The following is a 27,092-nucleotide window of genomic DNA, read 5'->3' on the forward strand; positions in this document are numbered from 1 at the left end:
TGGTGACAGCTGTCAGCTGGTTAGGCTGCTGCGCATGCGCAACCCACTGCTGTCGCCATAGCGACGGTTTGTTGTTGCTGCGCTGCAGAGAGAGGCTGAGAGCGCGTGAAGACACCTGAACAGAGAAGGAGGAAAAACACCTGCTGCAGGTAAACGCGCTCGTGTCTCAGAGCGTGCCGTCTTTAAAGGGACAGTCACCGTTTCCGGGACAGGTAATCTAAAGTTATCTACGTAACTCTGCCAGGTCGGCGTGATGACGTCGCAACGCGATGCCATAGATTTCAAGGCGTTGGAGGCGGAGCTTCAGATGGCGGTGGAGTCTGACCGGAAGTACCAGCTCGAAAATCAAACAAAGCTGAGGGCCGTCAGTCAGGGGGTGTCCTACAGCCAGTTCAGGTTGGTCCTGGTGGGTCTGAGAGGCTCCGGGACTCTCAGCTTCAGTAAACTGGAGGAAAGACTGAGGTGTGTGTGTGTGTGTGTGTGTGTGTGTCCTCAGGGACCTGGTCCAGGCCTCCCACCTAAAGCCTCTTGACCGAAAAGACAAGGAGGGAGGTCCACGGAAACAACCCTGGAACCCTGTCGCCCCGAGCAAACACTGAATTAAGTTCACAAACAAAAACAAATGAAGTAAACAAAGTCAGTTTTTTAAATAAAGAAAATTTAACGCAACTGTTGTGAAGTCATCAGTCAAATCTAAGATTTCTCACTGTGCTGCATTAGCTTGTAACCACGGTTCCATGTTGCTGGAGGTAGTTTGTCTCAACATCCACATTATAGAGCATCTTAATCCTACTAACTGGTCTAAATTCAGTGTAATTCAACATCAAACCCAGGGCTTACTTGATTAAATCCCTGTTTTTAATTTGCAATAACCTAGTGAATAACTTTCTCACTAGTTACTAGTTACTTCTAAAGTATTAAGTTGCTGTATCTTCCGCAGCTGGATATTTGATTTTGATATTTCATATTAGTTTGTTATAATTAGTCTTTTCATGTTTCTGTGTTTTCACACTTTCCACTAATTCAGATCTTGTGCTTTTCCCAGGAAATCTCAGCTCCAGTTTAATTCTGCTCAGATGTTTTTTCTACTTCTGACCAGCAGGAGGCGCTAAATATTCACAATTGACTAAAATCCACCTGAACAAGAGCTCCTGATCATAGTTACTATAACTCTGTACTCAAGTGATACATTACTGTCATTTCCACCTTTTTTAATCTAATCAATCCTGGTATTTATTCATGTTGACGTTTTTGTAGAATCCACTGTCGTGGATAAATATGTGTATTCTCGGTGATAATTATAAATATGAATCTTTCATTTAAAAGATTATTATTAATGGTTTTAGCTCTTTTCTTGTTCATTCTAGTTATTGGAAATGTGTGATACACTGGTATTTGAAGGTGTGATTCTAAACCGGGACGTAGACTGAATGTGTTATATTTTAATTAAGTTATATCATGTTACGTAGATTACGTGAGCAGCGACGTGTCTGCTCTCCAGGTTCGAATCCTGTTGTCGTGTTTCAGAAGCGTGAGAGGCGCGCGGTGCATCACAGGAGTGAGACGTCCTTCCTCTCATTGAGGATCTTTGTGTGCAGACCTCAGCCAGAGGAAGCAGCAGCAGAGCCTCACTGCTTCTTCTTCTTTATTTTCTTCTTCCTCGTCTCCATCTGCACCTTCTGGTGAGTTTTATCTCTGGTCATCACTTTATCTTTTTAATGAAAGCTTAAAAATGTTCCTGTTGTAGTGTTTTTGTTCAATATCCACGATTATTTTAATCATCACTCTCGGGTATTCTCTGATTTGTTCTGTAAACTTTCATTCTCACAGTTGTTAGAAAGGATTTTAGTTTTGCATTTTGCTTATTAATGATGTCTTTATTTTTTCTTTTTAGAAATGTTCTTATATGTGTATTTATGTTCTATGACTAAAATATACATACACACACATGACATTGAGCTAGAATGCAGAGATACTTTATCCAGCACACTTTAGCACATTTTGCCGTCAGTTTGAATCAAACAAGTTACTTGTGACCTTTTTATTCATCAAGTACAGTAATTTGGTTCCTGTCTGGAAATTATAGTATTCAGGAGATTGAAAACCTGTGGAGTGTGAAAGTTCATTTCACTACTTTTCAAATGAAACTTAATCAGAATCATGTTTCTGTCTTTCTCTAGCAGACTCGGGTCTTCAGGTCTTCAGGTCTTCAGGTCAGATCTGGTCTCAGGTTCGTCCGTCGGACATCATGAAGGATGAAAGCTTCACTCAGGACGTGATGAAGATCCTGGAGGAAGCCCCGGCCGCCTGCAAAGCTCTGCGTGAGAACTATGACAACCTGGTCAACGTGGCCGACTACTGCTACAACAACTACATCCAGGTACTCTCACTGCTCCGTAAAGCACTGCTGCTGCTGCTGCTGCTGCTGCCTCCACCTGAGCTCAGACCACTGTTCCCGGTCCCCCCACAGGCAGGGGACAACAGCACCAAGGCGTTGGAGGAAACCAAAAACTTCGCCACCCAGTCGCTGGCCAGCGTGGCCTATCAGATCAGCACCCTGGCCAGCAGCGTCCTGAGTCTGCTGGACGCTCAGACCAATCAGCTGCGCCACATGGAGTCCTCCATCAACCTGATTGGACAGGTGAGACGCGCGGCCTTCAGTTGGGCTGCATGCGGAGCCACTGTGTGTGTGTGTGTGTGTGAGAGTGTGTGTGTGAGGCTGAGTGAATGGATGAATAGGGGCTCTGTCTGCAGCCTGCTTTGTGCTCTCCCCTCTTGTTCCGTGCGCTGAATCGCAGTTCATCTTGTTCACACGTAAACAGGCCGTGGATGCGGCGTCCTCGCTGCGGGGGGCGCTGTACGTGTGCGGCGGCTCACTTCAGGAGCTCTCTGGGTCTGTTTACACTGACGATGACAAACATGAGGCCCGCGGGCCAAAACCAGCCCGCAGGAGGCCCCAATCCAGCCCGCCAAACCACCAGGGCAATTGTAGAAATTTTAAGTAAATCATCGACTTTATAAGAACTTTCTTAAGAGCAGCAGAAACAACACAACACTGAGACCCGAGCTGAAGGCTAGCTACCGCGTTGCTAGTAAACCAGCTGTCAGGGTACGTTCATTAAAACGTGCATAATGCAACAAAAGAGAAGTTTATCGGACAATTCATTGTGTTTTGTACCATAAGGTACATTAAAATTGGTTTAATGTCAAGATTGTACTTTTTGTGGATCTCCCTGATTGGTCAAGCAGATTTGTTTCACGTTTTCCCCGCCCACCGCCCCTCACTCATCTTCCCACGTGCCCGGCTTGTTCCTAGACGATGGAGATGCACAAGGAGAAGGTTGCCAGACGGGAGATCGGCGCCTTCACGGTGGTCAAACGGGTCCCGCGCTGCCACAAGATCCTCCCTCCTACGGGCACGCAGCCCCGCCCACCCTACAGCCGGCGTCCAATCAACTACCAGCAGCTGGACGGCGTGGGCCACGGCGTGAAGGTAACGCACACACGTTATCCGACGGCGTGTCGGCGCTCCGTCTGGAGCAGAGGGTTTGTCAGGATCTGGCCTCAGCAGTGGGACGACGGTTCTCCAGCCGGTCTGGGGGCGGACCCGTCTGAACTGGAGTCAGCTCTCAGTGCTCTCTGGTGCCTTGTTCCTTTTTCTGACTGTATTTTCTTCCTTTGAACTTTCCAGTAAGGTGCAGTCTTCAGCCGTGACCTTCTGTCTCCACCCTTAATTCAGGCTGAGGTCAACGACCTCCGGTTTACTGAGCTTCAGCCGCCTTCCTTTCTTCTCAGACAGATGTTTTGCGTTAATGAGCCAGTGAGAGTCACTTTCTGGACGTTATCACCGAAGTGAATGACTTTCTGACGATGCTCTGATGCACCTGTCAGCCAGGCAGCCGTGGCGCTCAGAGTCCCTTCTCTTCCAGTCAGAGCTGTGTGGGTGAGAACCAGCTCAGACTATCGAAAGGAGAAAGGCAGAAGTGAGGTTTTTCTGTTGCAGGCGCCATGTGAACAGGAAGCGATCGCAGCAACTGGCAACCACAGAGAAAAGCCGTGATGCTGCAGCACAATATCCCCATTTTAACTTCCTGAACGGCGACATTGGTGTCAGTCTGACTGGCTCATCAGTCTGTGAATTCACCCTGAAATACTTTAAGTTACTTTAAGTAACTTGTCTCCAAGCTTTCTCAACAGGAAGAGAAACGATCGGCTCAGTCTGAACGGTGACTGTCGTGGTTCGCACTGTAAAAAACCTCAAAGTAAATCATGATAAAACTGATTTAAACTCAATCAAACCACTTCAAACTATTTTCAGCTACTTTGTGCTGCTTTATTTTAAGCTTTTTCAAACTACTTCAAGCTATTTTAAATTTCTTTGAATTACTTCACGGCACGCTAAGCTTCCTAAAACTACAATCAATTCAAATTTTGCAAATTGATTTGATCCGATGTTTCAAGGTCCCTCAATTTAAGCCTCAGTTAAGATTCTTATTTTGCTTTTAAATAAACAGAAAACCTGGAAAGTGAAACTGAACATAATAAGAAACCCTCTGGTCTGGTGCATTGAATGCATGAAATCCACTGTTTAGAGACATTACTTCCTCTGTATTGACCATATTTGAATCATTGTTGGGTCCATATATAACCCAACTTCCACTTTTCTAAAGCCTCAGGCAGCAGTTCACTCATGAGTCGCTGTGTGGTTTGAGTCGCACGATATGAGGCGAGGAGCAGCTGCCAGGTGTGAGCCTGCTGTTCTGGATGTTCTATAATCTCTCTGATCTCTGCTGCTAACAGAAGTGAAAATGTCATTCTCTTTAACATCTTTGTACAGCAGTGATTTTTTTTTTTTGGTTGTTAAAAGCTTCATCATTTCAAAGAAGTATTCTAAACTCTAGATTTTACAGGAAGCTGATGGAAATGAAGAGAAGCTGTTGGAGTGATGTGATCCTTACTGGTAGTTCCCCGTCAGTTCTCATGTGTGGATTAATTTCTCAGCGTCACTCTGAAAACCTGAATTAAAACGTTATTTTACAGCCATGATTTGGATTTCAGTTCAAATGTTGGGAGTGAGAATTCCCTTTATCTGCTGATGATCGGACCCACACCACAGAAGAAGTGGAATTTAAAACTGCGGTCCGTCCTCACAGAGGCTAGTTTGGCACTGCCAAACACACACACACACACACACACACACACACACACACACACACACACACACACACACACACACAGACACACACACACACACGGTCTTTGTTAACCGTGGGAAAATGGTTTGAGAGCCTAATGAGAGCTGCTGATGCCTGAGAGGCTCCACACACAAACTGACAGGGGTGTGTGTGTGTGTGTGTGTGTGTGTGTGTGTGTGTGTGTGTGTGTGTGTGCAGGTCTCTGGGAAACAGGCCGACAGGACAGGAACCATCCGGAAACCCTCGGTCAGGTTCGTGGCCCCCAACCCTTCGACACCCCCCCCCCTCCCCTTGCCCACCACTCCCCCCTCTGCCCCCCACCACCCTCCACCAACCCTGCTGTCTTCTGCCTTTCAGGTCTAACAAGCCTCCAGAGCCCGTGCAGTGCCCGGTGGCGCCCCCTGCTGGCAGGTAGCATGCACTGTGAAAACCCTGACCTCCTGTGTTCTTTATCCTCCTGTCAGACTGGTAGAACAGATTTCTCTCCTGTCAAGTCACCATTTTACCTAAAGTCTTGTAAAATATTTGAAACAGCGTCACATTCACCCTTTGATTACTAGATTTGTTTGGATTTTGATATGAAGAACATTGAAAAATGTGCAGTAAGTCTGTTTCTGCTCTAAGAAAGCTCCAACTGTTCTGAATCCTGAGGAGTATAAAGGGTTAAACTCTGAGCAGATACAAAATACAGAACATCCACCATGAACCATGTTGATAAGGGGGTTTAAAGGGGCGGTGTCTGAGTTCTGAGTAATCCCTCTGCTGTGCACTGAGGGGCAGCAGTGAGCTAGTTTAAACTGATCTGTCCACAGAAGCCAAGTTTACCATTGATGCCACTTCAGCTGTTCAGCTGGTCGTTTCAGATGAGTCGCTTCAGAGCCTCGTTGCTCGGTGGTCGTGTCTCTCTGATCTGTCCTGTCTGGTCATTTCTGTCAGTGTGATGGAGAATTTCTCCCTTTGACACACACGTTGTTAAATCAGACTCCTTTGTGACTGTCAGTTCCAGCTTTGGGAAACCTGTGGCTCCGCCCTCCATCCCGCCCGCCTGTGACATCATCACTACGCTGCTGGATGAAGAACCCCGCCCTCCTCCGCCAGCGAATGAGACGGCAGCTCAGGATGATAGCGTGGCCGACTCTATGGCCCCGCCCCCTCCTCCCCCTCCGCCAGCTCCGCCTCTGCCCAACGCACCAGGAGAAAACAGCGTGGCTCCGCCCCCTCCTCCACCTCCTCCTGCACCATCGGCAGCTCTCAACAATTACAGCGCTCCACCCTTGGCTCCGCCCATCGCTCCACCCATCGCTCCGCCCCTCACACTGGAGACAGGTGAGGATATTATGCTTAATTCTTTGATAAATCTGGACTATTTAATTCTGGATTACAAAATCCTGGTTTACTTGATAATCCTAGATTCTAGATCTAGATTACATGATTCCAGATTCACTGATTCAGAATGATATAATCCGGGAATACACCATTTTACACTACACAGTATGGATTAAACAATCCTGGATTATCTCATTATGTATTCCAGCATTACCTGTTCTTGTATTATCTCATCCTAGATTCGATTTGAGATTCTTATTGCTTAAAGAAGACCAACACAGGTTGATACTTCCTAAATTAACCAAATTAATACAGGATTATGTATTTTCGGATGAAATTCCTAATATTTTAATTATTTAAGATTTGATTTAATCATATCTGAGTAGTCTGTTCTCATCCATATTATAGATACTTAATCTTAACTGAAGCTGGCATTACTTCGTGAAATACTTTTGATTGAATAAAGTGGATATGAAGGAATTTGTTGAAACAATTTGCTTAAGTATGAGTTGTATCTGTTGTTTTTCATTTCATCCACTCATGATTTTACAAGTGGGCTACATGGAGTAAAGTGTATTTAATTAGTAAATGATTTGAGACTTGATTAGTCTCCTAAAATCCTGAAGCTCATCATTGCGTTTCTAATTTGTTATAATTATTAAGAGATTCCATGTTTCAAATTGAATTCAAGTTTGATTTTAAATACAGTTATACAGTAATATTATTCATTAGTGTTATAAAATAATTCATATCAGATGTTTTCATCCTGCTGATGTTTACCACAGACACCAGATGCTCTTTATAGCGTTTTTTTCGTGGCATCGTCCTCCTTCATATCCTGTGGATTAGCCGTGAAGTTGTCTCCTTACTGGCCTCCCGTCTCATCTCTCTCCTCAGTGGTGGAGGAGAACAGCCTCCACTCCCCCTCCCCGCCTCCTCCTCCCCCTCCCCCGCTTGCTGACGATGACGATGCCTTCCCTCCGCTGCCCAATGACAGCTCGGGGCTCCTGGCTCCGCCCCCTCCGCCTCCACTCAGCCCGGAAGAAGACGGTACCGTTCTCCCATTCAAATAAAAACATAAAAGTTGTTCACAGCACCACATTCAGGCTAAATCCAAATCACTTTACCAGATAAATCCTCACAATTTAACAAGGATCTTCATCTCTTTACATGAAACGATACCAGACTTTACATTAACCTCATGATGACGGACATCGTTTTCAAAACGCTGAACTTTTCTGAAACGAAAATGTAAAATCTTTGCATTTTGAAGCGTTGTTGTGTAAACGGGGCCTGAAACTACAACATGAAACAGAAGGACGTCAAGAAACACCAAACATGAAAACCAAGCCAGCGCCTTGACAAAAGCTTTACTAAAACAAAGTGAACCTTTATCGTGGAAAAAGAGACTCCCATCCTGTAATTTCTGACACAGAGTTTTACTCTCACCCCTCCTCTCGGCCGCCTCGCTCTGCGCTGCGCCATCAGAGGCTCTCCAGAGCAGGAGGAGTCGCCGCCGCTCGCCGCCCGCCTCCCGCTCTCTGTCTCTGAGGGTCCGCTCGGGCCCCGCTTCCCGCTGCCGCTACACTCGCTCGCTCTTCCTGCCTGCTGTCCAATCACGTAAGCCGTCTGGCGGGGCGTCCGGTCAGAGGCTGCTCAGACCGGACAGATCGCCTCTAACTCCGCCTGTCTCTTTCTGCCAGTCATGATCCCCCCTCCTCCGCCCTACCCTCCCCCCCACGCCCCCCCCCTCCTCCCTCAGCCTGCTCCCCCTCTCCTCCTCTCCGCGACTCTGCTTACCTGCTCGACTTGAACACCTGGGTAAGAAGTGTGTGTTGCAGTGTGTGTGACTGTAGGCGTAGCTCTCCACCCGTCTGGCTGTGCGAGCGCCACAGCCGTCACTCACACGATTCCTCCCCCTGTCAGATCTGGAGATTCTGGCCCCGCCCCCTCCTCTCCTATTGGACGACACGGTGGAGTTTGATGACCTCATCCCGCCGCTCCCGCCTCCAGTCGACTACGACACCGACGACCCCCAACAATGACTGGAGGAAGGTAACTAGTAATCCTAACTAATCCTACTAGTACTGCTCCCAGTACTCAGCAGTGCTTCTAGCCTTTAGAATATTAGTGCTCGGTACGAGGAAGCAGACTGGTCGGTGTTGCATGACGGCGTCCTTGCTCTGTGTGTCCAGAGGAGGCGCCAACGAGGAGCCGACCTCTCCCTCGCTGAAGGCCACCTTGTTTACCTCGCGGGTCGCCTTGACGACGGCCGGTGGCGATGTCATCACCGGAAAACAACAATTCAACCCTTCGGCCAATTGGCTCACTGATTGTTGCCATGGAGACGGAGACCTAATTGATTTCTAGTGTGACAAAACCTGTAGAATAATATAATGTCATTGATTTTTTTAATATGGTACCAACCTTGAAATGTAGACTTCAGCTGTGTAGTTTCTCACTGATTAACTCCGTGAAGTCAGGATTTCAAGATCATCGCAGAGAATAAAGTTTATTTTCAAAGTGTGTGTTCCTAAGTTTATGGCACACGGAAGGTGCTGTGGGTGGGTGGGTGTGTGTGTGTGTGTGGTCTGAGCAAGCTGCTGCTTGCTCTCAGGGGTATGGCTGACACCAGGTAACGGCAGGGTGTGTGTGTGTGTGTGTGTGTGTGTGAGGCGGGGCGGGTCTTGTCCCTCGTAAACAGACGGCGCACAGGTCGGTCCCCGGTTTGTCCAGCGCACCCAGACAGGTGAGTGTGTGCACGATCGGTGGGGGTGATGGTGGTGGGGGTGTGAGGACGAGCAGGAGCAGGGTGTTTCCCAGAGTCTGGAATATTCAGAGGAGGTGCAGGAGGAGGAGAAAACCAATATAATAAAAAGATAGCAGGATAAATATTAACTAAGGCATTAATATGAGGCTTTATGGTGACACATATATGCACGGAAAGAATCAAGTTAACAGAAAAACACTGCTTACAGGGAAGAGTCTTCATTTCCACGGGGAGGAAGGATCTCCTGTGGCGTTCAGTCTGAAGCATCTTCCTCTGAGAGTCCATCCGTCTCTCAGTCCAGTCTGTTGTCATCAGTACCCCCAGATGGGTGTCGTCCTCCACAGTGTAAACACTGACCTGAACAGCGTCCAGCTGAGACATGACCAAAGAGCACGGTTCATCAGGAGGAGGAAGACGAGGATGTTTTTCAGACTTGGTGAAACACTCAGCTCCTCCTCCTTAAGAACACTCTGTAATACAATACACTGTTCCAGCACCTTCACAGACTGGTTTCAGAGGAAGAGCAGTGTATTATATTCAGGGTTCAAGTGCAAAGAATTACTTGGTTCTGGTTCAGGAATCTGGTTCAGGAGGAGGAGAAGGAAGTTCGCAGAGTCTGCAGCATAGAGAGTCGCATCAGACAGCTCTGCCCCTGGACCCTTGTGCTTCAGGAGGACAGTCCCAGATCATAGGAAAATAGAATCCAACCACTTTAGAGGAGCAGACAGTACATGTGGGATCATTTATTACTTTCATCAGATGAAGTTTCTCGGTGTTCAATACATCCTGTGTATGAAATTATAAAGTATTTGCTGGTGATCAGGGTTTCTGGATGTTAGGCCAAGCATGAGCCACACTTTATCCCAGTCCAAAGTGGGGTTTAAATGTGGAACATCTGTCCTCCACTTCATCTGTCTCCACATGGAGACAGAGAGGGCTTTGCAGAGGGACACCGCTGTCTTTTAAAGTAGCTCTGAGCTGCAGATAATAGAACAAGGAGGTACGTGGAATGCCATGTTTAGAGCAGATGTCCTGAAAAGTAATTCGTCTTCTCCAAGTGTACGAATGTTGTTTTTCTCCCAGTCAGGGAAATGAACAGGGCGGTCACCGATCAATAATCTATTATTAAACAGAGCAACTGCTTGCCGTTCTGTAATAGGACCTGTTGCTGTGTGGTTCAAGTCCTGGTCCGGGTCCTGGTCTGGGTCCGGGTCTGGGAGATGACGCTACCGCGTGTGAAAATAGCGAGCGGCCTCCTGCTCCTGGCAGTGCTGGTCGGGTGAGTTTCCTTTTATGTGAACAGAAAAACAATGAATGAGAGCAGCTGACACGACTTCCCTCAGGTCTGATTAAAACCTTTATTATTTCATTGTTGGACAGATCCAGTCCGTCCACTAATTCATCCACAAAATGTCTGACACCAGCGTTAAGAGTGGGCAGATTACTGAGCGGCACTGGTCCGCCTTGGGGCCTTCCATGAAAAACAGTTTGTGATTACAGGAAACCTGAAGCTTGTGGGCAAAGATCACAAAGATTATTTCAGTGTTCCCACAATTACCTTGAAAAAGTAATCTGATTACTGATCACTCCTTACTTATTGTATATAACAGTTCTACATTTGTAAAAGAATCATAAAACACAATAGATGGATGTCTGAACTGTCGTTTCTCTGTCACGTCACGTGACACACTTCTTTCTGTATGATGATGTCATCTGTAACTTTCCTGACTGATGAGTTGGCAACAATGTATCAGTTTGAAATGACATCATCATCTAATTTGAGCGAGATATGCAAATGAGCAGCTATGCAAATTAGATGATGCCATCATTTAGAACTTTTCTGTCTGAGTAGTTGGCAACAATGTGTCAGTTTTAAAACGTTTTTTTTTTTTTACAACACAGAATAAAATGCATCATATTTAATTTGATTTTGAAGCCTTTAATGTCAATATTCTCATTATTTCACATTAGTCATTTTAATTTACATTATTATGGCATTGAAATATGTATAATAAAAGTCACCTAAATTTATAAAAATCAGTTCAACCAGTCTTATTTTGTAATTTTATTTTTCTTTAAAGTAAAGTGGAAATGATCATGAGCCGTCTCATGAAATCAGTGTCTCATCAAACCCTGAGAAACAATTAAGCAAAATTACAAAAAATAGCAACGCTGAGTGACTTGAATATTAGAGTTGGAAATAGATTAGTTGTTACTGAAAAAAAGTGTTCATATTAAAGTAATGTGTTACTAATTCACCTGTTAATGGAAACACTACTCCTGATGAAATGACAGAATGATCACATTGCGACATGTAACTCACAGGCACGGCTCACTGCTGGAGATTGTTCAAACAGTTTTTTCCACGGTTGATACGGTCAAAGGATTTGGAGACATTGGTATTATTAGATACTTCAGTTCTGTTACGACTTTTAAAACCGAACCGTTCATCAGTGGTGACAGAAGGTTGCTGAAATCTGTCCAACAGAATCATCTCAGTCACTTCTGGTAACACTGACCAGGAGGCTTATGGTTCCCAGTGCTGGACAGTTTCCCTGTTTTATCTTTGGCGACTCCTTCGATGTTGGAGGGTAGAGGTACTCATTATTGAGGCATTTAGCAAATACAAATAATTTCAGGAATCCTAAATGACTTAAAGGAATACTCCACCCAAAAAACGATTTGGCCTCATTTTCTACTCACCCTCATGCTGAGAAACACTCTGGAGCACTTTTTTGACGTTTCAAATGCAGTTGGAGATGTTTGGGGATTTTCGTTGTCAACAAACAGGGACCGACAGAGCCCGACAGAAAAAATGGTCCATAAAATCCACAAAACGTTCCCATTTTCCTTCATACTGCTCGTCCACTGTAATCCAAGTGTCCTGAGCGCGTAACGTCCATAATTAATTCTTAACGAGGTCATTTAGTACATTTTAAGAGCCCAAACAGGGCGCTCTCACACAGCTCCATTGCATGTCTGCGCGCGCACCCTGAACTACGGAAGCCGCGGCAGACCAAGCCAGACGCTTGCGCGCTTTCAGCGACTACTTTTCTAAATTGCAAGCGTAGAAGAAGAAGTTCCGCTGTATATATTCTGCTGTGAGTAACCGAGCTGTGGACAATCACAAAAGTGACTGGCTACTGTTTTAAAGCTTTGAATTCGGTGTCCTGCTGAAAGGGCACAAGCGTGTTGCTTGGTCTGCTGCGGCTTCCGTAGTTCAGGGTGCGCGCGCAGACATGCAATGGAGCTGTGTGAGAGCGCCCTGTTTGGGCTCTTAAAATGTACTAAATGACCTCGTTAAGAATTAATTATGGACGTTACGCACTCAGGACACTTGGATTACAGCGGACGAGCAGTATGAAGGAAAATGGGAACGTTTTGTGGATTTTATGGACCATTTTTTCTGTCGGGCTCTGTCGGTCCCTGTTTGTTGACAACGAAAATCCCCAAACATCTCCAACTGCATTTGAAACGTCAAAAAAGTGCTCCAGAGTGTATCTCAGCATGAGGGTGAGTAGAAAATGAGGCCAAATCGTTTTTTGGGTGGAGTATTCCTTTAAAACAGGAGAAGCTTCATCTGATTTATCTCCAGGAAGTGGAAAAAAAGGTTTATGTGTCTTTTTATACATCTGTATGTAAACTCCTGGTTTCAGCTGAGTGGAGGATGAAAACTCTTAACTTAACCTCTGAGCGACGCCGCAGACAATAATAAAACCTTTACTTCAATAGTACGCCTTCTTTTATATGGTATTATATACAAACAGCATTGACTAGAAGATGATGAATACCAGTCAAGCCTTTCTTATGCATCCATTATAACCAATGAGGATCTGTTTGCTCTTGCTGATACCTGGATTTACACAATAACTCAGAACGGTTTTGTTGTTTTAAGGATTCAAACGCTCCCGTCCACACCCTGAGAGAAATCCCTCTGTTTCTAAAGAACATGATTCATGTGTAGCCAAACGCTTTAACTTATGAGTCGGTGAAACATCAGTTAGTGATCCGTCTGCCACCAGGCTTAAAACATCTGGTGAACAGTTTGGAAACAGTTTTCAACCCACCAGTTACAATAACCAGTAGGTAAAAACTCACCAGTTTAAGTTACTTTCAACCACTCAGTAAAGAGTAAATTAATCTATCATTAATACAGTCAGCTGCCAGTTTATGACTGTTGGTAACGAAGTGTTACCATGCAGCTGTTTGTTCGCTGTTGGCTGGTTTGTTTGGAGAGTTCTGGTAATTAATGCTTGTGTCTGAATCCACAGAGTTTTGTACAAACACATCCCGCAGTCTTACAGGTAAACACACCTTTTCCTTTTTCTCGCTTCACTTTTGTTTGTGACTTTTAATCAAAAATCCAGAAACGTTTTCAGAGAGCCTTACACGCTGTACGATCGCTGCATCGTCTATTTATTAGAGGGATTTCATTCATGGCGAAAAGCTGTTTTGATCTTAGTTTTCAATGTTAGTGTGAGACATTGAAGAGTTGTGTGATGAGTGACGAGCTTCTGCTTTTCTACTTGCGTTTCCCCTTACAGATTTGCTCTGTGTAAAGAAAAAGAACCTCCAGCAGACAGGTATCACACACACGAGCAGACTCTCACATCCTCTCATGCTTCAGACTGTAATCTGTCACGTAGCAGTGTTGCGTTGTCCTCGGCTCTCTGCAGATCTGCGGACGTCGTCACAATCACCACTGAGATCCCTCTGCGGACGGCAAAGCAGTGAGTCTTCTTTACATTCTCATTCATTTCAGATCCAGGAGACTCAGGAGTCACTCCTTTAATGCTCCGTTCCGCAGTGAGCTGGTGAATTAAAAACAAGACAAATACGAACGGAAACTTTTCTGAAATCCAGCAAGGAACCACTGAAAGATCAACCAAGAACCACATAAAGGAAATGACCATGAACCAGTCTGAACATCCAAAAACCAACCACACACTGCTATAAAGTCCAGTAACAAACCACTTTAAAACCAAACCGAGAGCCGAGATTTGTTTAAAGACGCACTCCTCAAAGCTGACACAGAACATATCTTCAGATTTCTCAGCAGAACCGGATTTCCAGCCATCCGGCTTCCATCCTGCGGGGCTCTCTCTCTGTCAGATCCGATCCATCCCAGACGTTCTCCCCCTGACCAGCACATCAATACCAGATCAATTTAACTTTTTAAACCTTTTCTTAAATTTACCACTGATTGATGCAGGTGTTTCAACAAGTTAAATAACAATATCTAATCTTCCCTTCATCTCTAAAGTCCTGGGAAAAGTCAGTGAATATTGTTACATTTGATTAAAGTTTAACCTATGAAGCCTCCTGCTAGATTTTCTGAATGAATTCATGCTGTCATGCTTCATGTTGTTCTGATATTATGACAGGCATCAATCTGGGTGGTTTATTACATGATGCGCCACATTTCTACAGTTTCCTCAAGTGGAACACCCACCACCCACATTTTGTGATCACTGTTGCAATTTGAAACAAGCTATTATTATAAAATGCGGTGAAGTTTATCACAAAACACATCCAAGAATTATTTTGTTTTTACAAAATGTGGCATTTCTTGCATAACGCGGTGAAAATGTGTTACCATCATTACATACTGCTGAACCGCAAGGTTCAGGCAGCACTGTGTCGCCACGTTTAAATCTCACAGACGTGGCGTTTTGTCTGAGTCTAGGAGTGAATAGATGAATTATTCCAGCAAAGAGTCCCTGCAGGTGAAACATGTAGGAGTCTGGTTATATTCCAACAGTCTAATGGGGACATTTCTCTCTCTGTGTTTCAGACTTCAGTACAAGCAGCCGAGCGTTGTGTCCGGGTCAGTGTTCCGGTTCAAGGTCATGTTGCCTACTTGTGTTTCGGTTTTCTCTGTCATTAAACACACTGTTGTTCGCTCGCTGGCTAACTGCTGCTGTTGTCTTTGCTCTCCGTGTTCTGTGTTTTCTCAGCCGTACTGACGTGGCGACGGTCACGCCGTGGTTGGCGCCGGTGGTCTGGGAGGGGACCTTCGAGCCGGAGCTGCTGGACGGCGTCTACCGGCAGAAGAACGTCAGCATCGCCGTCACCGTGTTCGCCGTGGGAAAGTAGGGCTCCGTCTACTGCCGGACGAGGCGTCCAGCGTAAACGCGTCTCATGCCGAGCCTTTGACCTTTGACCCTGACAGGTACATCAGGTTCCTGAAAGACTTCCTGGAGACGGCCGAGCAGCACTTCTTCGTTGGTTTCAAGGTGCACGTGTACGTGTTCACCGATCGGCCAGCAGAGCTGCCCAAGGTTGAAATGGCGGCCGGCCGACAGGTGAGCTGTGAACCGGTTCATTCTGGTCTTTGGATTCTGTCTGTACCGGAAGATCCTTGACTGGATGTTGGGTGTTTGCCCCGCCCCCCACAGCTGACGGTGCACCCGGTGCCCGCTGCGAAGCGCTGGCAGGAGATCTCAGCTCGCCGGATGGAGATGATCCAGCGTCTGATCGAGGAGACGCTCCTCCCTGGAACAGACTTCATCTTCTGTCTGGACGTGGACTCGAAGTTTCACGGCCGCTGGGGGGCGGAGTCTCTGGGCAGCCTGGTCGCCGTCGTCCACCCAGGTGACTCCGCCTACAAAATCCGGCCTCAGATGGGAGAGTTGACCTTCGACGTGACATCAGTCCCATCTGTGTGCAGGTTACTATAAAACTGAGCGCGGCGGGTTTCCGTACGAGCGCCGGCCCGCCTCCCGCGCCTACATGGCGCCCGGACTCGGCGACTTCTACTACTGCGGTGGGGCTTTCGGGGGCGACCTGCACGAGGTCCGCCTGCTCGCCAAAACCTGCCGGGAGAACTTCGAAGCCGACGCCAAGGAGGGCATCGAAGCGGCGTGGCAAGAAGAGAGTCACCTGAACAGGTGAGCAGGGCCCGAGGGGTGAAACAGGAGGGCGGGGTCATTCCGCTGGTGGGCGGGGCTTCAGAGAGCCAGCCTGCAGGTTATGTTTCTCAAACTGTGGTCTGGAGGAAGACGACTCAGCGTTTTCTCTGGTGGTGAAAACTGGAAACCATGAGCACCAGTGTTTCAGCATGTCTGACAGTTTTAATATGCGTGACAGTTTTAGAATGTGTGACAGTTTTAGTATTTTTAACCATTTTGGAAAGTGACAGTTTTTAGAATATGGGTTTTAGCATTGTGTGATAGTTTTAGAATATTTGAGTTTTAGAAATTGAGAGTTTCAGAATGTTTCAGTTTCAGAATGTGTGCTGGTTTTAGAACGTTTAAGAGTTTCTTGAAAGTGACAATTTTAAAATGTTTGAGTTGCAGAATATTTGAGTTTTAAAATGTGTGACAGTTTTAGAATGTTTACGAATGTTTAAGAGGAAAGGGACAGTTTCCAAATGTGTGATAGTTTCAGAAGGTGTGAGAGTTTTAATATCTTTGAGTTTTCGAATTCGCAACAGTTTTGAAGTGTGACAGTTTTAGGGTGTTTGAGTTTTTGCATCTGTGACAGTAGTTGAATACCTGAGAGTTTAGGAATGTTTGTTTTTTAAAATGTGCCACAGTTTAGAATGCTTGAGAGTTTCAGAATGTGTGACAATTTTAAAATGAACGAGTTTTAAAATGTGTGACCATTTTGGCAGAGGTGATGGCTTCTTCTTATCGGTGACATGATTTGGACGTCACCTGGGGTGAAACCCCCTGAGGCCTTTGAGCAAGGCGCCGAGTGTCGACACTGTCCTGCTTCGTGTGTTCAGGTACATGTGGCTCAACAAACCCAGCAAGGTGCTCTCGCCGGAGTTCCTGTGGCAGGACTTCAAGCCTCGAGAGCGCGAGATCCACGTCGTCCGCTTCTCCGGAGTCGTCAAGAACTACGCTGAAATCAGACCCAACTGAGCCCTGAACACCCGGGAACGCCGGGGCCCGACCCACAATGCACCTCAGCAAGGACCTTGCTCCAGACTCAGAGCCTGCAGGACGACCGAGCATGTGCAGAACTCATCATCAACATTGAGGAAAAATGTGTCTGAACTGTGAACGTACACCTGAGGCTGGTTTGTTGATTACACTGAGAGGAGACGACATTATTCTGGACATGATCGCCGGGTTCGTCTGCAGCCGTCCTGCTGCTGACAGAGAGACGTTACTTAGAATTGGTCTCACATGCTCACTGTCTCTGTTTCTATTCATCTACCTGTGAAAATTAAAAATCCTGCACTGATTAACTATTCTAAACTGTGAAACTGATCTTCACAGTTTGATGTCTGGTGTTTACAGTTGATCTTCTCACCATTATCTCATTCTGAATTTAGTGGTAGCTCCATTAAAGAAAGAGTCATGATTATATTTGTGTCGTAATGTGGAGGTTTGAATCCCATTCTGACATTATGAGATTCTATAAACTTATTTCAACCATCATTATGGTGACTGTGTCAATAGCAAGCGGCAAAAAATACAGTTCAGACAGCAGTCAGAGGATGAACATAAGTATGATGAAGTGCAGATTATGAGATAGTTCATAAAGAGAGGCTGCATTCAAACAGGCAAAAACACAAAAATAAATTAAAAATTCATCTTTATTTTCTTCATACTTTATAAACAAGATAGTGAGTTTCACACAGGATGAAAAAAATGAGACTTTTCTGTATGTTCACATATTTTTTATTCTTCATTTATTCTGATTACATAAAGAGTCAATTGCACAAACAGAGGAACACTGGAAACTGCAGCATCGTTTCCTTCCTGCAGATGAAGGCGATGTGACCTGTGCTGCTTCTCTTTTCATGGATCATATCTGATGAAGAGATGGAGCAAGAAGAACGTGTAGCAAGAACGCTGCGCTCACATCCTGCGATGGACAAATTTCAATTTAGATTTATATAGCAGCAGTAACAGAGTCTGCAGACGAGCTGAGACGAAATGGAAAAAATACCATTTTTACAGATTTCCTTTCAAATGCTATAGGATACATTGCTTACTCCCTCGACAGTATTCCTGTCTGTTTACTCAAAAATCTCCTCAGCACTGTTGGAAAAGTATTTTAAACCTGTTCAACACATCACTCAGTTCAGGATATCTTCCAACTGTGTTGAAACATGCCGTAGTGAAACCTCTTTTAAAGAAGAAAATCTAGACGCCTCGGTCTGATTCAATTTGAGACGGATTTTAAAACTTCCATTTTTATCCAGAGTACTGGAGAGAGCAGCTTTCAAACAAGTACAATCATTTTTGGATGATTTTAGCATTTGTGAAAGTTTTAGTCTTAAACCTGACTGCTGCCTTCGATACAGTGAACCATGCCATTCTCTCATCACATCTGGAAAACTGTATGGGGATCAAAGGCACAGCTCTGAAATGACCTGGCTCTCTGCTGCTGCCTTGCTCCCCACCTTGTGGGGCATTCTGTCTTCAGCCCATGCTCTGGTCTGGAAGCTTCAGCTCCAGCTGCAGGAGAAACTGCTGACAAATTTTTCTCACTGAACGATCAATCTGATCGCATTCTCTATAAAAGAACACAAGAGTCATGTTCAACTAATACAGAATGAAACCTTTTGGCTAGATATTACCTTTCTTAGTCTCAACAAAACCAAGACAGAGATGGTCGTTTAGCCATTTTTAGCCATTCCGATCAACTTGCTGACTATGTTCGTGCTCTGAGAACCCTGGAAATCCAGAAAAACTCAGTCCTGAACCACAACTGCATTTTTTTTTTAATTCAGTTTTTTTGCATTTCAAGGCAGTCTGTAGCCCATAAGGTAAAGCATTCATCAGTCCAAACAACCAGTTCAGCAGTTGAATTTAAAGTCATTGTTGCCTTGCCTGCCAGCATCTTTACACTCTGCTGTGATGTGCTGTACTGATATATATCTCCGCTTTCCCCCATCAACCGATAACATGCACGGTAGGTCAATCCTCCAATCCTCCAATCAGGTGATTCTGACCATTACAATGACTCCACACCTGGAGATGGTCCCCAGGCGCTCTCCGCAGCTGCCCACTGCTCCTTACGGAATGCTTCAGTGGCATCAAAGGATGGGTTAAATGCAGAGGAAGAATTTCATTGTACAATGCGCACTGTATAATGACAAATAAAGTACCTTACCTTACCTTATATATATATATATATATATATATATATATATATATATATATATATATATATATGTGTGTAGGGCTCAGTTGGTGTGTGTGTGTGTGTGTGTGTGTGTGTGTTAGATCATCATGTTTCCCTCTCGAAGATGATGTGCACTCTACTGCTTCTCGTTTTGTGGACCGTATCTGATGCAGCAAGCTTGACTTTTCATTCTGCTATTACACAAGAAAACCTTCTTCTTTCTTCCTTTTTACCTTTTTTTTTTTTGCAGATGTGTTTTTTTTTCTTACATGACCCAGCTAGCATTTTAAAGCAGAGTCACTGTGCCAGTGTCAGATAATCATTGGATTATGTTCAAATGTTGTAACTCTAATCAACGCTGAAGTAGCAACGTTGTTTCAACATCAAGTTTCTCAACAATGAATCAATGTTAATTTGAGTTTGGATTTTGCAAATCTGATCAATGCTGACTATAAACTTCTGCCTTTCACCATAGATTGATATACAAATACATATTTTTGATACACTGTCTGTTGAAAGAGACATATGTTGCATTTAAAAAAAACAAACAAATAAATAAAAAGTGCCTGGCATCTTTTGTCACATGGATAAGGATTATTCCTCCTGCACCAGTAGACGTCGTGCTTCTATCATTACTCAAGCATTTAATTCAGAGTTGATGTTTCTAAACTTTTTCAAATTGGTCAGGATTGTCTGGATGTTGAGCTAACTTTATTTTACAACTGATATATTTCACAAAAAAATTAAAAGATTATACATCTAAAAAAAGTTGATATTTCAATGTTGAATCCACAGTGAGTTAAAAACATCACTTCAGCCAACAATGTTTTGATGGTGAATTCATGTTTTTTCATGAACTGACCTTATTTCATCATTAAAACATTTATTTTCAGTCGAACGGCAGCTGGAGAGGGAGGCGAGAGTGATGAAGAAGAGTCCAGAGGAGGAAGATTGTTGTGAAATGTGCTGCTTCATCCCACTGAAGACGTTTCAGCTTCATCATCGCTCCACCATGGGAGGGCTCGGCCTCCGACTTTACCTATAAAACACTCTGATTCTGAGCACTCGGACATTTCATCAGGTTCTTGTCACCTCCACCAGGTCTCTACCTTTGTTTCTTCATTGTTCTTCTGGTTTCTTCTTTTTCACTCTTGTTTCTAAATTGGTTGTGTTGTGTGGTATTCCAGTTGTTACTCAGAATAGAATAGAATAGAATAGAATAGAACAGAAGAGAAGAGAAGAGAAGAGAAGAGAAGAGAAGAGAAGAGAAGAGAAGAGAAGAGAAGAGAAGAGAAGAGAAGCGAAAAACTATCGTTCCGAGACTGAAATTCTTGGAAAAAAGTTTACAATGACTTCAGTGTTTTTAAGTCTGAATTTAACTGAAATGTTTCAGATTTATTTATAAGATGAAACATTCTGACATTTCAGGACCTCAGGAAGAGATTTACTTTAACAGAAATGCTCAGCAGATCTCTCTGAAACTAGTATGTTTTAGTTTGATTTGTTTCATGTCAACAAGTTAAATCATTGTGAACTGTTTACCAGACCAGGAATAAGGATGATAAATTATCCTCAGGGTTTGATAAAGCTGTCCTCAGCAGCTGGATGTGCGAGTCATTCTGTGAAGTTTTGTCTCTCGTGTCAACATTGTTTTCACATTAAAGAGGGACATCCCTCATGTTGTTTCTGCATTGCCACTGATGTGTTGATCTGATTGTGTTTCTTTAGTCATGGCGTCGTCCGGCGGACTGCTCCTGCTGCTGCTGCTGTCCTCCCTGGTGTCCTCCTCTGTTGGTGCCCGGAATAATGGTCCTCGGAATAATCCCAACTCCCGGGGTGGCTCCTCCTCCCGGCGTCGCTCCTCGATTCGTTCTCTGCCTGATTCTGCTTTGTCTAGTTCCAACAGGCAGATCCGGGGGCCTGAATGGTCTCGGCAGGACATAAACAAACCCAAAGAGGCCATAAAGTCCATTGGCAAGTACGCCCTGAGTACAGGTCTCTCAACACTCGCTTATGCTGTTCCGTTTCTCGGCGTGATTCAACCTCATGGGACACTGATCGCTGCCTCCGTCAACTTAGCGCTGCTCCCGCTGAATATGCTCGACAAACGGAACAGTGACAAACAGCTGATCAATGCCATCAGGTTTGAGTTTGAAAACCTGAATTCAAAGATGGATCGGTACCATGAAGATCAGAAATACAACATCTGGGCCAGCAGCACCTTCGCCAAGCCCGAGAAACACATCAACTTGGCCTGGGCAAGTTACAAGACAATGATCAATGCTCTGCTTCAAGCAAAGACGGAGGCAGAAAGAGACAGACATCGAAATGAGTTCATGGGTTCCTATCAAAAATATGAACCTGCCATCAGAGAGCTGCACAGGCTGCTGACGGTCAGTGGAGCCAGCTTCACCTACAACCTGGGGGACCTGCTGTCTAAACAAATCAAATGTCATGAGACGGACTTGAGAGAGTACACAGAGTTCATCAACAAGCTGATCTACAAGGGCATCGTGATGAACCAGTTCTACTACAAGGTGAAGAAGATCGAATCACAGGCCAGGGTGGACGAGGAGTCTAAGATTGCCTACGACTCAGCCTTGGTCATGTTCCAGACCCATAAGAAGTGCATATTCGACAGCATTGAGTATGTCAAGAAGGACGTGGAAACCCTGATCAACAGCATCAAGCATCGCTCAAAGCTTGCAGAGGATGTCCGGAAGTTCCTGGACAACACGTACGACAGGTACGACTGGATGGTGGTTGCCTTCATAGCAAAGAACTCCAAACATCGGATCCTGGAAACCCTGAACAAACATGTCCTGGCGGGATTCACCATAGTGACAAAAGGAGATGTCAGCGTAGCCGTTGCCCGACAAGTGAAGGGAACTCACACAAAGGCAAGCAGGGTCACAGAGGCCATCCAGGGATGCGTTCCCGTAAATACCCTCTGTTACAAGGTCAGAGAGAAGCTGGGCAGGTGCACCATCAACGTCTCTATCAGGTCCGGTGTCACGGCACCAATCACTTCGACCTACAGTGCCGTGCACGCCTACATCCACAAGGCTCACGACAGTCACAACACGCAGGATTTATATGAAGAGATGGTGAATCCTGAACAGTACTCACCCCAGACCCCGTATATCTACAGGGGCTCGTGCGAGAAGTCTCCCGGCGTGAAGAATGGAAAGTATGTGGTGTTGATCAAAAGTGACGAGGAGCTGGAGAGCAAAGATCCATGTGCCAAGCTGAACTGTGGGGGGAGCCAAAGAGGCCAGTGTGTCCCTGTGCCCAAGCTGTTCCTGGCCATGTGTCAGTGTAGCCATCCATTCTATGGCAAGAACTGCGAGAAGAATCTGGAAGACTACAAAAAAGAGCTTAAGAAAAAGACCGGACCTATTATGCTGGACAACAGGGGATCTTCAAACCGTGGCTTCTGATCCAGGAACAATGACTCCACTGTTCCTTCCTGCTCTGCTTCAGCTCACCTTTAACTCTGCAAAGATATTTGGTTTGACTTCGTGCTTCTGCTTTTCATTTTCTGCGTGCCTCTCAGAGATGTTCTGCCAGTTAACGGGACAACCCTGCACCAGCCCATCCAGTCCCGCAGGAGTCGTTTCTACCAGCAGGCGGTGTGTCGAGTCACTCAGAAAAGCAGTTCAATAAACACTGTGATCAGTTTTTGTTTCAGAGCACCAGTCTGGGGATCCAAGTTTGAATCCTGATGTCATCCACAGCTGGCAGATCGTCTCTCCAGACAGCACACTGCACCAATCAGAAAGGAGAACCACCACATCGCCACCCGGTGGACAGCAGTGACATGACTTGTATTGCTCATCAGCATGGCTCGTAATTCAAGGAAAACAAAAATCTGTTTCTACATTATTTTTGATTCTGGCCACGGGCATAGAAAGGCTGGTATAAATAGTAGTAAGTGAACACAAGCGAAATGTGTGTCTCTGTGTGCGATCTGCATGTAGTCAAACTCTCACAATGACCAGTGCTGGGTGTCGGTATGCAGGGTTCTCTCTGTGAAAATGACATTTTAATCATCACGTGTGACTCTGCAGTGGCACTATATGTTAGGACCTCCAGGCGCATTTCTATGCTTTATGCTTCTGTCCTCATTTTGACAAACTGGAAAAATTATAAAAGCATTAAATAAAGCTTTGAGCATCACTGGTGTGTGTGAGTGTGTGTGTGTGTGTGTGTGTGTGTGTGTGTGTGTGTGTGTGTGTGTGTGTGTGTATCCAATCATTTTCTTGCAAACACAAAATCAAAAAAAATAAATATTAATCGTGGGTATGTTTTCAAAATGTCAGTAAACTTCCAGAAAAGAGATACGAGTGAGATGATGGATCTATTCAGGTCATGTACCTTTATAGTCTCTAATATATTACTTTATATGAAGTGATCTATTACTTTAGAGCACTTTCTTGCTGTACAGAAAATTACCTTTATTTACAATGCGTTGACACTTTTTTTACATTGCTTCATTCAATTCAATTCAAGTTCAGGATAGAGGATAATGTTGGGCTTGGAATAAGGTTTAAGCTCAGAATAATGGCTGGTTAGGATGTGTTCTTTAAAGAGAGGGAGAGCGAGAGAGAGAGGGACGGAGGGTAGAGAGGTCAGATGAATAGCGTGAGGGAGTCAGAATCAAGGACAGGCAGCCTGTACGGGCTTGAACCTCTCCCCCAGCCGGGACTGACCTGTGAGCTCCAACTCCCCCGAATAGAGTAGGGAAGAGTGAGAGGGTTATTTTTATTTTTTTTGTTCCTATTGTTTGTTTGGCTGGTCTTTGTTGTTCTTATGAGATTTAGGCTGCAATTTTAAGTCCCAACCTACACAGCACAGAAATCAGACCGAAGCTGCTTTGTTTTGAAACCATCACGACGACACGCCTGCAGGTTTCCTCACCGGGGTGTTCGGGACCCCCCTGCTCCAGTGTTTGTCCAGTGCAACGCCACCGAGGCTCAGTTCAGGTGTTGTCATGGTAACCGTTTGTGTGTTTTCTTTTGGTAATGCTGCGGCGAGCGGCGGTCGCCTCCACGATGAGGAAAGTCCTCCGTTTGTGCTGCTTCAGACTCAAACGACGAACCTCCGTGTGCTTCAAATGTCTGAAACCACGCTGCACTCACATTGATCAGTAGTACAAGTCAGTCCAGACACCTTAAAGTCTTTAAATCTGAGTTTTCTTCGTCCTGCACCCATTTACGCACCAACAACTTCAAGTGAAAACACAAAGCTTTGGTTGCGTTTTGGGTGTCCGTTTATACAGCAGGGGTGCTTGGAGCGATTGAAAACGCAACTTTTTGGAGACAGATTCCAAGTTGGAACTTATTGAAAACGTTCAGGCTCCATCAGCGTGCGGATGGGTGAAAGCGACTCTTTCTGGAAAAACTCGCCGCTCGTCTGCTTGGAGAAGGCACAAATGCTGCTATTCAACACCAGATAACTCTTCTGCACATGCTCAGTAGAGTAGACGGACAATTAAAACAATAAAAACACTGTTTTCCTCCAGAGTGTCATGACTACCAGCCCAGTTTCACCAGGACTTGGGAGTTTTAGAGTTCACAATCGCTGTGTGTGTGTGTGTGTGTGTGTGTGTGTGTGTGTGTGTGTGTGTGTGTGTGTGTGTGTGTGTGTGTGTGTAGGAGTTAAACCTACAAGCATCATGTTTCCCTCCTGAAGATGACGTGCACTCTACTGATTCTATTTTTGTGGACCATATTCGATGCAGAAAGCTTGACATTTCATGCTGCTATTACACAAGAATGCCCTTTAATTCTCTGTGATCAACTTTTGTTTTTTACATAGATGTTAATCTTATGTGTTGGGGATGTGAGGGAGACAAAAATGACGAAGAAGTGTCCGGAGGAGGAAGATTGTTGTGAAAGATTGTGTTGCTTCATCGCACTGAAGATGTTTCGGCTTCGTCATCGCTCCACCATGGGTGGGGTCGGCCTCTGACTTTAGCTATAAAACACTCTGATTCTGAGCACTCGGACACTTCATCAGATTCTTGTCACCTCCACCAGGTCTCTACATTTGTTTCTTCATTGTTCTGCTGTTGCTTCTTTATTACTGTTGTTTCCAAATTGTTTGTGTGGAATTTTAAATGTCAATCGAAATAGAATAGAATAGAAAAACTTTATCAACGCTCGGGGGAAAGTCTTTAAAAAGAGGTTTGATCTGGGGTTTCACTGGTACTGCATCGTGATTTGTTTTGAAGAATTTTCCTCTTAGATTGAGGTATTTCTATTCTATTCGATTCTATTCTATTCTATTCTGTGTTTGTACGTCATTACCCGTGTGGCTGTATGATTACTTCTGTTTCATAATAGTTCCTCTGGGGTCTATTTCACCAAGCAGGTTGAAAAAACTCTGAGAGAAATCCTGAACTCTGTGTTGATCTACTCTGAAAGGGAAAACGCTGGGTTTTCGGTTATCACAACAGCTGATTTGAGTTGGATTACTCAACTTGAAGTAGTTTCACCTGGACTTTAGCACGTGCACGACAACTATAAACAGCCAGCATTAATGGAGCACCGATTCGATGAGTCACCATGGCAACAGAGAAGTGGAGAGCGACGTATGGAAGCTGGAACACATTTTTTGAAAAAAATGCAACACGCTGCAGCAGCGAAGGAGAGGGAGATGCCGTGGCAGAAAATTGCTGCCCGTGTCAGTGAGTAAGTTTAAATGTAGTCCTTTATATCAGAATATTATTGAATATTAAATATTATTACAAGGAAACTGTTTGAATGGTCACCAATGAAGGTATTTCATTTAGTTGTAATCCCGCGGGGAAGATGCGCAGCAGCTTAAGATGAAATATAAAAACATTGTTCAAAAGACCTCGGCATAATCTCATTGAGGTACATCTTTTTAAGCGTGTTTAACATTGTAAAGTAGCATAAATACTAAGTGGCTGATGGACTGTGCAGTTGTTTTATGTCACACATCTATATCATGTTATGTTAAATAATTAATCCTATTTAATCTAATATTATTATCTGTTATTTGAGTATAATATTTTAAAAATGTTATTGATACAAATATTTATTTTGTCTTTCATGTCCTTTTCTTCTTGTGGCCCAGATTGTGAAGGTTCTCTCTGCCTGCTGGAGCCCCTTCATGCTACAACCAACCTGAAACTGTCAGTAGGAAATACTCAGAGTATTTTTGCCAAATGTTAGTTTGGAAAAATATACGCAAATATACTGAAAGATGTTATTTTACCAGGATGAGGAGGATGAAACCGTGCCTGCTGCCTTCACAGAGGATCCAGAAAGTCATATCGAGGTATGTTACTGATTGTTCTCTTCCCATTAAAATTCTGAATACTCCTGTGGAACATAGAGCTTGACATTTAGCCGACACTGAAATATTCAACATTGTCATCCTTTTTAACAGATCATGGCTGGTCAGCAGCAGGATGGTCCCTCAACTTCCACATCACAGATCAACACTGTGAAATGATGTTCAGTAAACACCAGAGGTTCATTTCATTCAATTCATGTGCAGCTGTATAATTTAATGTCCTCTATGTATTCCCAGTTACCAGTCAAAGAAATTTACAAAATCCACTTACTTAAAGGCGCTATCCACGATTTTATTTTAACCACGACGAGAAAAATGCTTTTGACATCATGTATTAGCAAGTCCATGCTACATTTCTGTGAAAAAAGAAATAATCACACATTGATCAG

General features: G+C 44.5%; 3 protein-coding genes across 4 annotated transcripts; all 3 read left to right on the top strand.

Moving 5' to 3' along the window:
* The first annotated feature begins 253 nt into the window (after positions 1–253).
* Positions 254–599, top strand: dnaaf19 (dynein axonemal assembly factor 19). The gene is made up of 2 exons (XM_030089350.1): positions 254–396; positions 497–599. The coding sequence occupies exons 1-2, from the start codon at positions 254–256 to the stop codon at positions 597–599; spliced, it is 246 nt and encodes an 81-aa protein (XP_029945210.1).
* A 959-nt stretch (positions 600–1,558) lies between these two features.
* On the top strand, positions 1,559–9,044 carry LOC115386629 (abl interactor 1). Its single transcript, XM_075410412.1, is given in 14 exon segments — positions 1,559–1,682; positions 2,181–2,380; positions 2,471–2,641; positions 3,317–3,493; positions 5,394–5,446; positions 5,553–5,606; positions 6,196–6,521; positions 7,419–7,571; positions 8,010–8,141; positions 8,225–8,270; positions 8,272–8,342; positions 8,448–8,575; positions 8,578–8,617; positions 8,736–9,044. Coding segments are annotated over 13 exon segments (1,602 nt in total). The 5' UTR covers positions 1,559–1,682; positions 2,181–2,248; the 3' UTR covers positions 8,855–9,044.
* A 138-nt stretch (positions 9,045–9,182) lies between these two features.
* LOC115386606 (globoside alpha-1,3-N-acetylgalactosaminyltransferase 1-like) lies at positions 9,183–17,548 on the top strand. 2 transcript variants are annotated; one of them, XM_030089002.1, is made up of 11 exons: positions 9,205–9,270; positions 10,451–10,570; positions 13,563–13,595; positions 13,836–13,874; positions 13,968–14,021; positions 15,086–15,118; positions 15,249–15,383; positions 15,464–15,596; positions 15,690–15,885; positions 15,962–16,181; positions 17,021–17,548. In XM_030089002.1, the coding sequence occupies exons 2-11, from the start codon at positions 10,512–10,514 to the stop codon at positions 17,157–17,159; spliced, it is 1,041 nt and encodes a 346-aa protein (XP_029944862.1). In that variant the 5' UTR covers positions 9,205–9,270; positions 10,451–10,511; the 3' UTR covers positions 17,160–17,548. The 2 variants fall into 2 exon arrangements, with proteins under 2 accessions (XP_029944861.1, XP_029944862.1); XM_030089001.1 differs by having other exon boundaries at positions 9,183–10,570.
* The last annotated feature ends 9,544 nt before the right edge of the window (positions 17,549–27,092 follow it).

The sequence above is a fragment of the Salarias fasciatus genome, chromosome 4 (genome assembly GCF_902148845.1).
Source record: "Salarias fasciatus chromosome 4, fSalaFa1.1, whole genome shotgun sequence".
Classification (NCBI taxonomy): domain Eukaryota; kingdom Metazoa; phylum Chordata; class Actinopteri; order Blenniiformes; family Blenniidae; genus Salarias; species Salarias fasciatus.